The 9,376-nt window shown below is 37.5% G+C and overlaps 1 protein-coding gene across 1 annotated transcript; it reads right to left on the minus strand.

Annotated features, from left to right (window-relative positions):
- Positions 1-4,992: 4,992 nt before the first annotated feature.
- On the minus strand, positions 4,993-9,130 carry LOC121416191 (DET1 homolog). Its single transcript, XM_041609682.1, has 3 exons — positions 8,988-9,130; positions 5,786-7,323; positions 4,993-5,396 (listed from the first exon to the last, which is right to left on the minus strand). The coding sequence occupies exons 2-3, from the start codon at positions 7,303-7,305 to the stop codon at positions 5,204-5,206; spliced, it is 1,713 nt and encodes a 570-aa protein (XP_041465616.1). The 5' UTR covers positions 7,306-7,323; positions 8,988-9,130; the 3' UTR covers positions 4,993-5,203.
- Positions 9,131-9,376: the final 246 nt, after the last annotated feature.

Raw genomic sequence — 9,376 nt, forward strand, 5'->3', positions numbered from 1 at the left:
GATATATCTTTCCAATTTGGAAAAAGTAAGTTCAGTAGGTACCCTCCCTAGAATCAGTGTTAGATTGTCAGTCATATTCATTCATTTTTGTCAATCAGCAATATCAAACTAAACAAGGCAAAAGCAATTTTGTGTCTCGCCCGCCCATGAAAATAACCAGAAATATCGTGATTTGCGAGGGCACGCAAGAGAATTATATCGAAACTTCATTGTGAAATGACTTGGATGGAATAACACTTGCACGTAAACTTTAATGTTGACCTGAAAATGACCTTTGACCTAATCATGTGACCTCCGACTGCAGCATATGCAGGTCGTCTAAGTACATCTACCATCCAAGTTTTGTTGAAAAGTAACTTACGGTTGCAGAGTTAGGTGTCATAAGAGAGTCTTGCATGTAAACTTTAACGTTGACCTCAAAATGACCTTTGACCTCCAACTGCAGCATAACATGCAGGTTCCCCAAGTCCATCTACTTCTAAGTTTGGTTGAAAAGTGACTTACGGTTGCGGAGTTAGGTGTCATAAGAGTCTTGCATGTAAACTTTAACGTTGACCTGAAAACGACCTTTGACCTTACCATGTGACCTCTGACTGCAGCATAACATGCAGGTCCCCCAAGTCTATCTAACATCCAAGTTTGGTTGAAAAGTGACTTACGGTTGCAGAGTTAGGTGTCATAAGAGTCTTGCATGTAAACTTTAACGTTGACCTGAAAACGACCTTTGACCTTACCATGTGACCTCCGACTGCAGCATAACATGCAGGTCCCCCAAGTCCATCTACCATCCAAGTTTGTTTGAAAAGCGACTTACGGTTGTGGAGTTATGTGTCATTACAGGTTTGTGACGGACGGACGCCGGATGACATTTGGATCCCTAAGTCTCGCCTTCACCTCTGGTGGGCGAGACAAAAAATGAGCAATGGGTTGGCTCAAATGAATATCTATGGCCTGCCAGTTGTGATTAGGCCCGTGCAACTCCAAGGTGTCACGCACGTAAAACATTCCCCATAGACTTGTGTGTTAAAATGGCACTTTTGAAAAATTCATTAGAGGGTGGAATGTTTACTACCATTGGATAGGATATATATCTGACATTCCATATTTGACCAGGAAAGGGTACCGTAGCCAGCTCATTTTAAAAATAAATCGCCATTTATGAAGATAACTATGAATGGATCAAATTCATCAACTGAAACAGTAAAATAGCCCTAATTAGTCCGCCAGTCAAAAAATAGTTCAAAGTCACTTATTTATCTTCCCAATTTGGGCGAAGGAAGTTCAGTAGTTACCATTTCTAGAATCAGTGTTAGATTTTGAATCATATTCATACATTTTTGTCAATCAGCAACATCAAATTGAAAAAAAATCGAATGGGTTGGGTCGAACGAATATCTTGAGCCCTCCTGGTGTAATTAGGCTCGTGGCACCCCAAAGGATTCTGTGTATAGAATGTAGATATTTTACCATAGAGGGGGCTATACAACATTTGCATCAATGACTTCTCATTTCTCAGGTGGTCCAAAATATTCGACAAAATAGCCCGGGGGGGGGGGGCCACTTACATTGACGAGTGGATACCATGTGCGACCAAAAAAAAATTGTAAAAAGGATGTCTTTTTCATGATAGGGCACGTTACGTACGTAACGTGATAAGGGTGTCAAAAACACAAAAATAATGAAAAAAGGGTATCTATTTCGCTAGGAAAATTACGTGTTTAGGGTCGACTTTGCGGGGATGATAAAACAAAATTAAATGTTTTATAAAGGATGTCCTTTCTGCCCCAACACTACGTGTTTAGAGTCCGATTTGCGCAAGGTGTAGATGGTGGGGTCATACTAAACCAAATAAGGTAAAGCCGACGACCGAAGGACCCGTAACAATAAAACATTCCTGTACTTGTTTAGGGGTTCGTTTCAGGGAATATTTGCCAAGAGTATCGTTTTGTTTCCAAGACTTGTTAAGGGTAGGGTTTCACACCCCAATACTTGTTAAGGGGTGCATTTTCAGAATATGAAAATTACGTGTTTAGGGTGCTTTTCGAGACCCCATGGTCGCGCATGGTATCCATTCGTGAATGGAAGTGGCCCCCCTGGCCAAATAGTAACAGGTAAACTAACCATACAGTTTTCTTCTATCAAAGGACAAGTCCACCCCAACGAAAACTTGATTTGAATAAAAAGAGAAAAATTCAACAAGCATAACACTGAAAATTTCATCAAAATCGGATGTAAAATAAGAAAGTTATGACATTTTAAAGTTTCGCTTCATTTCACAAAACAGTTATATGCACATCTCGGTCAGTATGCAAATGAGAGTCCATGATGTCACTCACTCACTATATCTTTTGTTTTTTATTGTTTGAAATATGAAATATTTTGATTTTCTCGTCATTGTCATGTGAAATGAAGTTCCATTCCTCCCTGAACACGTGGAATTCCATTATTTTAACATTTTGTGCTTCAGGCAAGGAGGTCCTAATCATTAAATTCGTAAAAAGTGAAATATTGTATAATTCAAACAATAAAAAACAAAAGAAATAGTGAGTGAGTGACATCATCGACTCTCTCATTTGGATGTAACTGGCTCGTTCATATAACTGTTTTGTTGAAAATAAGCAAAACTTTGAAATGTCATAACTTTATTTTACATCCGATTTTGAAGAAATCTTCAGCATTGTGCTTGTCTAATTTTTCTCTATTGATTCGAATCAACATTTTTCTGAGGTGGACTTGACCTTTAAATTGTTGTGAACAAGAAAAACAATCTTCCATCGAATTTTAAATAATGAAAAAAAAAGTCTAGAATAGGGAAACAACATTTTGCAGTAGGGTGAAAATAATAGCCAGTAATGGATGTGGGGGGGGGGGGGGTAGAGTCAGATGATACATACAAAATTGAACAAAAATCAATGGAATATAAATTTTCTGTACAAATTATATTTGTGAGTTTACAGTGAAGATTAAGCTATATCATAAAGTTAAAGAAAAAATAAACATATGATATGGGAAATTATCAAATAATAATCATCCCAAATTACAATTGCACAAAAACTTAGTTCAAATCATACTGTTTTACATGCTAAAAAAATAATGCCAAATGAAACTAAACATTATGAATGAAAATCCAAATATCAAATCATTAGAATACAATAAAGTATAGATATTCACTGGGTGTTATTATCAAACCAGAGTTTAAGACCAGATTCAATGAGAAGTTTTGTCCACATTTTTAAGGAATGCTCTTTGGCCTTTCTTTTGATATCTGATAGTAATATTCATATCAAGGATAATCTGCCAAATAATGAAAAGAAATCCATTTCATACTACTTATTATCTTCTTTTTCTTGTAAATCCATGAACCAAATGAACTTTTGGTTACACACCACTTACAAGATTAAAATAATCCCTACATGATGAATGAGTTAGCAACTGATACTCCCTAAATTTATAATCAACATTAGCCTAGGGTTAATTCAATCAATGCTACAAGACCCATAGGAATATCAACCATTTTCCGTAATATAAAAGCATTAGTCATGTCACCATGCGTATCCTAATGTAGCATTGCTTTGCAAACAAGTGCTTATAACAATATTCATGGAATTAATGACAGATCCAATGACTTTCCTCTAAATTTTTGACAATTCAGCAAAGAGAAACATCATATTACTGGGAAATTGATCATCAAATTAAATCTGCTTGAGTAAAACAGAATATAGCAGGAAAAGCTCAAAAAATGGTTAAGGAATTTCCATTACAAATGAAAGTGTAATTTTTGTTCTAAGCGTTGCAATGAATAAATCATGAATTGGTAATTGTTTTTATCATCATCATACAAGGTCCTCTCCCATTGATGAATCAATTTACCATCAAGATCAGCAATTTCTGGTCCAGGGGCCTATTTCATAAAAGACTTACAATAGTACATCTGTTGCAACTTTGCAATTATGGCATCTACCATGGTGACCCTGATTTTGATTGGCTGCTGAGCCCTGTTGCCATGGCAGTTATCATAATGGCAAAGTTTCAACAGTTGTAACTCTTTATGAAACGGCCCCAGATACAATTAAATAGTGCATGCAGTAATATTCCAAATATAAGTACGTTTCTACTGGATGTGGTTCCTCTCTTGATGTTTAAAGTAAACCTCTGGTCACAACCAGTCATACAACTCTGTGCACAACTGCACATGGTGTAAACTAACCTTTGTGTAGCATACAAGGAGGCTGCGGAAAAAGATACATTTTTGGGGTATTTTATAGTCGATCAAAGGGAAAGTTGTTCACATGTAACATCACACATCCTTGTCGCAGTGCCAAAGGGAGGATCTCCATGGCATTACTGATTGCAATATTCAAATGCTCATACCTTTCTCATTATTTGTCAGATTTTTTCTCAAACTTTCGTTTGCTCTTATTCTTTTATTTTTCTGTTTCGACACTTGTTCCAAAGGTTTCATTTCACTTTAAATAGGTCACCTTGGAAATAGAGCCAAGCCATGCAGCAAGTAGGTTGCAAATCCATTGTGCATTGCAAGCAGGGGGGTATGCATTAACTTCCAGACTACACAGAATTAAAATAGTTGTACCATGCTAAAGAGTAGGGTGGTAGAGATTCTATATAGATTCAGAGAGTTGTACAGCTGGATGTGACCATAATATGCAAGATGTACAGAACATAAGAATTCACTTAAGAGTTGATTACAGCTATGATGCACTCGCATGAAAAATGCATAATCACTTGTAACAAAGACTTTGATTTCACTCAAGGTAATTTTTAAAGTCAGAATTGCAAATTTGTGATCAGTTTCATGAACTCATACATCATATTTTGAATGCTGTTGGATTTTCCTAAAATACTCTTTTGTAATACATTTTTCTTCAAGATAAAAGTCTTGACATGCTTGTGTGTTTGTTTTGTTTTATATAAATATTATAAATCCAACAAGGACTTCCCCTTGACAGGAATTTGTCCAGTTTGCTAAACAAGTCAATGTATGAACAAAATTTGATGTGCCAGATATTACACTTTAACAAACTAATCAAGCTCTCACAAAGTTACTAAAATCAAATGAACCTGTTGATTAATAAATTCTGTAAATGTCCATTTAGGCTCCACACAGGGACTAGTCGGTCCCAACAGTTCAAATGCCACTTCCCCTTTCCAAAAGCTTTGTCCATGAACAAAACTGTAACAATCCTCAGTCTGCTGGTTGGTGACGCACATGGAAGTTGACCACATACTCTGTGTTTGTCCTCTGAACGGAGATAGCGAAAGGTTCATACGGATGGAAGGTGAAGGCCACTAGTCGACGAGCTGATGGAGGGGAAGGACGTCCTACGAGGCCGGCATGGATCTTGAACTTCAAGATACCTGAATCTCTAGCATAGAACCTGAAGATTGGAAATAAAAGGTGAATGAATATCAGAGTACTATACAATGGGGTAATACTTCAAGGAGTTAGTAAGTACTTGCTTACATTTCCAAGATTTCAAATAAATAGTTGTTTTAATCTGTGTTTTATAAATCATTATACATCTAGTGGAAATGGAGAGGGAATCTTGCATCAAATATAAAGATGAAACTAATAGCAAATTGATCTTCAATAAAAGGAGTGTTTCAAACTGAATTTAATGTCCTAATATATAGGCCTATCTTATATCGTAATTTCAAATTTGAACAAAAATGCAATTATTCTATTTGTTAAAAATTAAATCATTCAACTGTGTTACACCCCTGACATTATAAGCTAACTGCTCTCAAAAGAAACTTTAATTCATACCTGATAGGATAGTCCCCACATGCTTTAGGTCTCTCCATCACTGACACCCACTTATCATCATAGCTGAAAAGGGACAGGTCCAAGTATGGGCTGCTACTGTAGGACTGAGAACTAATTGGCAACTGAGCAAGAAGTCTTTTGACAGCTTCCATGTGCCCTCCATATTTGGCATTGATGATTGTGTGCTTGAATCTCCTCTGTATCTGTCTAGCATAAACATTGCTTGATGCTGAGCAGGTCAATTGGGTGTGAGCATGAAGTGTGGCATTTCGGAAGAGGTCACAAAAGTTTTCCAGCAACTCCAGGAGCTCTTCAGAAGTATTCTCAAAGACAGAAACAACTTCAGTTGTGACCATGTTGTAGACAACAAAGAAAGATGGTTGGGAAGTTGGATCAGTCATCCGTAATGTCACCACATCCTCACTGGCATACTTGATCAGAAGGTGTACTTCATCAAGCAACTGCATCTTCCACATCCGTAACCACCTGAAGATATCAAAGTGTTGATAGAAGTGCCTCATGGCAATGGGTGTCCCTTCTCTGTGAGCACGCTTCCAAAGGTATACAAGCAGCCTGTGCTTCAAGGAGTTGATGCAAGCGTCACGGAAAGGTCGTTCATTTTGGCTAGAGTTTGAGGAGGGCATTTCATATCGCAAGATGGATATAGCCAAGGCATCATCCTCATGACAAAACCTTCCAATAGTCCTTACATCCAGGAACCTACCATCTGCAGTCACTTGAAAGATATGAATGGTTTGCTGCTGCACAGACAGAACAGCTAGAATGTTTTTGTAGAGATAGAGCCCCTGATTGTGGGACAGGAAGATCTTGTCACACTTGAATGTCCGAGTATCACATAAGACACCCATCTGCAAGTCTATCAGATGAAGGGAGTAATCTTCAAGAGGAGATCGGTGAGTTGGTGATACAGACTCATTATTTCTATACATGTCATAAAAGTGAGGATAGGGTTCATCTGGGACATAGACAGCTGATCCTACAATGACATACCTGCCATCATCGGTGAACAAACTGCATTCTCTGTTTAGGTGTTCACCATTTGGAGCTATGTTTACAGTGTGCCACAGTACAAAGAATCGTTCAAAGAGCTGACCACGGACATTATGTGCTTCTGCATCTGCCACATCTGGTTTGCTCGAGTGAAGATTCTGCAGCAGGTCACCAGCCGCAGCTGGTCCTTCAAACCTATATATCTCAAGAGAAGTCTGATCCGAGGAAAAGGCTATGAAATAGCGTCCATCCGGAGAGAACTTGCGCAAAAAACAAGGTGGCTTCTCCACATTAACAATGGTGAAGTTTGGAAAGACATTCTGATGAAATGATCTTGTGAGAGAGAAATGTGACAAATATTTCGGACGATAAATTTCTCTGAACCGTAACCGATGTACAACATTTTGGCTGGGGATCTTTCGTATTTTGATCTTGGCTTCATAGCTTATATCGGGTTTGCTGCAAATCTTGGTCTTGTCAAGGTTGGATCCTTTCTTTGACACTTTCATCTTCACTTGTAAGAATACCTGTAATCAGAGGGATTAACAAATACGACTAAAGTAACTTCTCAAGTTGATGGTAGTTAAAACAAGAATACAAAATTCATTTTTCTCGATATTGTTGCTGATCAACCAGCAGTAGCAAAGCATTATCGGCAACATTGATATGATTGATGATAAATCATCATCAAAATTTCAAAACATGATGATAAAATAAAAACTTGAGTCATGCCTTGCTTTATTGAATGTTGTTGTTGTAACCCAGATAGTGCCCGGGCGAATAGATTCAATAATTTTACTTCTGTGACCACTCATTCAATAACAACCCTGTAACTGATCATCAGATCGGCAGCTGATAACGATCTAATCATGGCTGATTGGCTCTTTTACCCCCTATCGCCGATCATACAATGTGTATCGGGATGACCGGTGGCCATTTGAAATAACTCTAGGTGCAATATTTAAACAGTTTTGAGGTCAAAACAATTTTAAAACACTTCCTTTCAGATCGTTCAATCATTTCGAGATCACTGTGACATCTATAAATTTTTATTTTCCTTTCCGATGTCGAGAAAATGCGTCCTTTATATTTCTTCTCGGAGAGCGGGAGATAATAACGAAATGTATATAAAATTAAATCTAAGCCATAGTACCGGTACCCAAAAACAATTTCAAAACTTTCCCAATTGATCGTCATTGATCTGAGATGTTTGTGACTTCTGTTCTATTTCATTTTCCTTTCTGCAGTTGTCTGAATAATGCGTCATTTATAATTCTGTTTGGAGAATGGGAGTTCATAAAGGAAGGTATATCAAATATATTTTTACTTGTTAGCACATCAAAACTAGGGCTGTTATCGATAATGTCTTTATCGCTAGTCCTGTTGATAATCCCTTGTTTTTTGCCACTTAGCAATATCGATATTAACCTTTCTCTCATTGCGATAATACAGTGATTTTCCGCAATTTCAAGGAATTCACAGAAATGGCCCTTTGAAAGTGGCTTTTCATATAGGAGTTCAAAATGGAAGGTATATTAAATATTTTTCCTTGTTATCAATTTCCACATATTCCTGATCATCCATTTAGTAATCTGAGATATATAGGACTTCTATTCTGTTTTTTGGAGAACAGGGGTTCATTATGGCAAGTTTATAGAATTAATTTTAGCCCTTGGTACCTCAAAACAACTTTGAAACATGTTTCGATCAATAGTTTATGGATATGTGACGTTGGGGACTTTTCTCATTTGCCTTTCTGACTCTCGACTGCTCTAGACGTCTAGTCTAGGAAAATGCGTCTTTATACAGAAACATGTACACTTCTTTTTCAGAAAACAAGAGTTCTTTCCTTTGTTATATAAATCGCTAGCACCTCAAAACACTTTGAACATATCCCGACAAAAAAATCCCAAAACTTCGAGATAAACAACGACGTAAAATTCCTATATTTTGTGCAGATTTATCATTTGCCATTTGGTGTGCCTCGCCCTCGCGCTAGCCGATCCAAATCACTCACACGTTTTGCGAGCGCGAGGTTAGTAATATTAGTATACATAAGTTAAATCTGACTATGTCTCTTAGTCTTATTAATGAGAGAGAAGTATATTTTGTACTGCAATAATTTAGTGAGTCCGTCGCCGGCCGTCATTTTTCATATCGCCTTTTCATGCACTTATGTATGTATACTTACACGAATATAGACATGTGGGGCACGGCACTTGTCTTGCTTCTCATTAGCAATCACAGTACCTCATTGCTCATTCCATCAATTGCTGAATTGTGCATCTTAATACAACAATGAACAATTCTTGGCTTAGTTGTGATGAATATCTCCTAAAAAATCGGTTAGCATCCATACTCGCAGTGTACAATCAAAGCCACTCTAACTTGAAATTTGCAGACTACCAAGCTCAAGTAGCTGAGTAGTGGTACTCCTTAGCTTGATAGAAATTGATAAAGACCAACGAACGTAGAGGGTAGCTAGTGTTCGTGAGCGTTGATGGTGAAGACTGGTAGACGGTGCTCATAAACCTGTGGGATATAGTTGGGATGTAATCTCTAGAGGGTATTCATTTGTCT

The sequence above is a fragment of the Lytechinus variegatus genome, chromosome 5 (assembly GCF_018143015.1).
Source record: "Lytechinus variegatus isolate NC3 chromosome 5, Lvar_3.0, whole genome shotgun sequence".
NCBI lineage: Eukaryota > Metazoa > Echinodermata > Echinoidea > Temnopleuroida > Toxopneustidae > Lytechinus > Lytechinus variegatus.

Bases quoted from the DNA above. Each gene is read 5' to 3' on its own strand.
- LOC121416191 (XM_041609682.1), bottom strand. From the start codon at position 7,305: ATGAAAGTGTCAAAGAAAGGATCCAACCTTGACAAGACCAAGATTTGC. The intron at 5,397-5,785 runs GTATGAATTAAA...TCCAATCTTCAG, and splicing joins TGTGGGGACTATCCTATCAG to GTTCTATGCTAGAGATTCAG.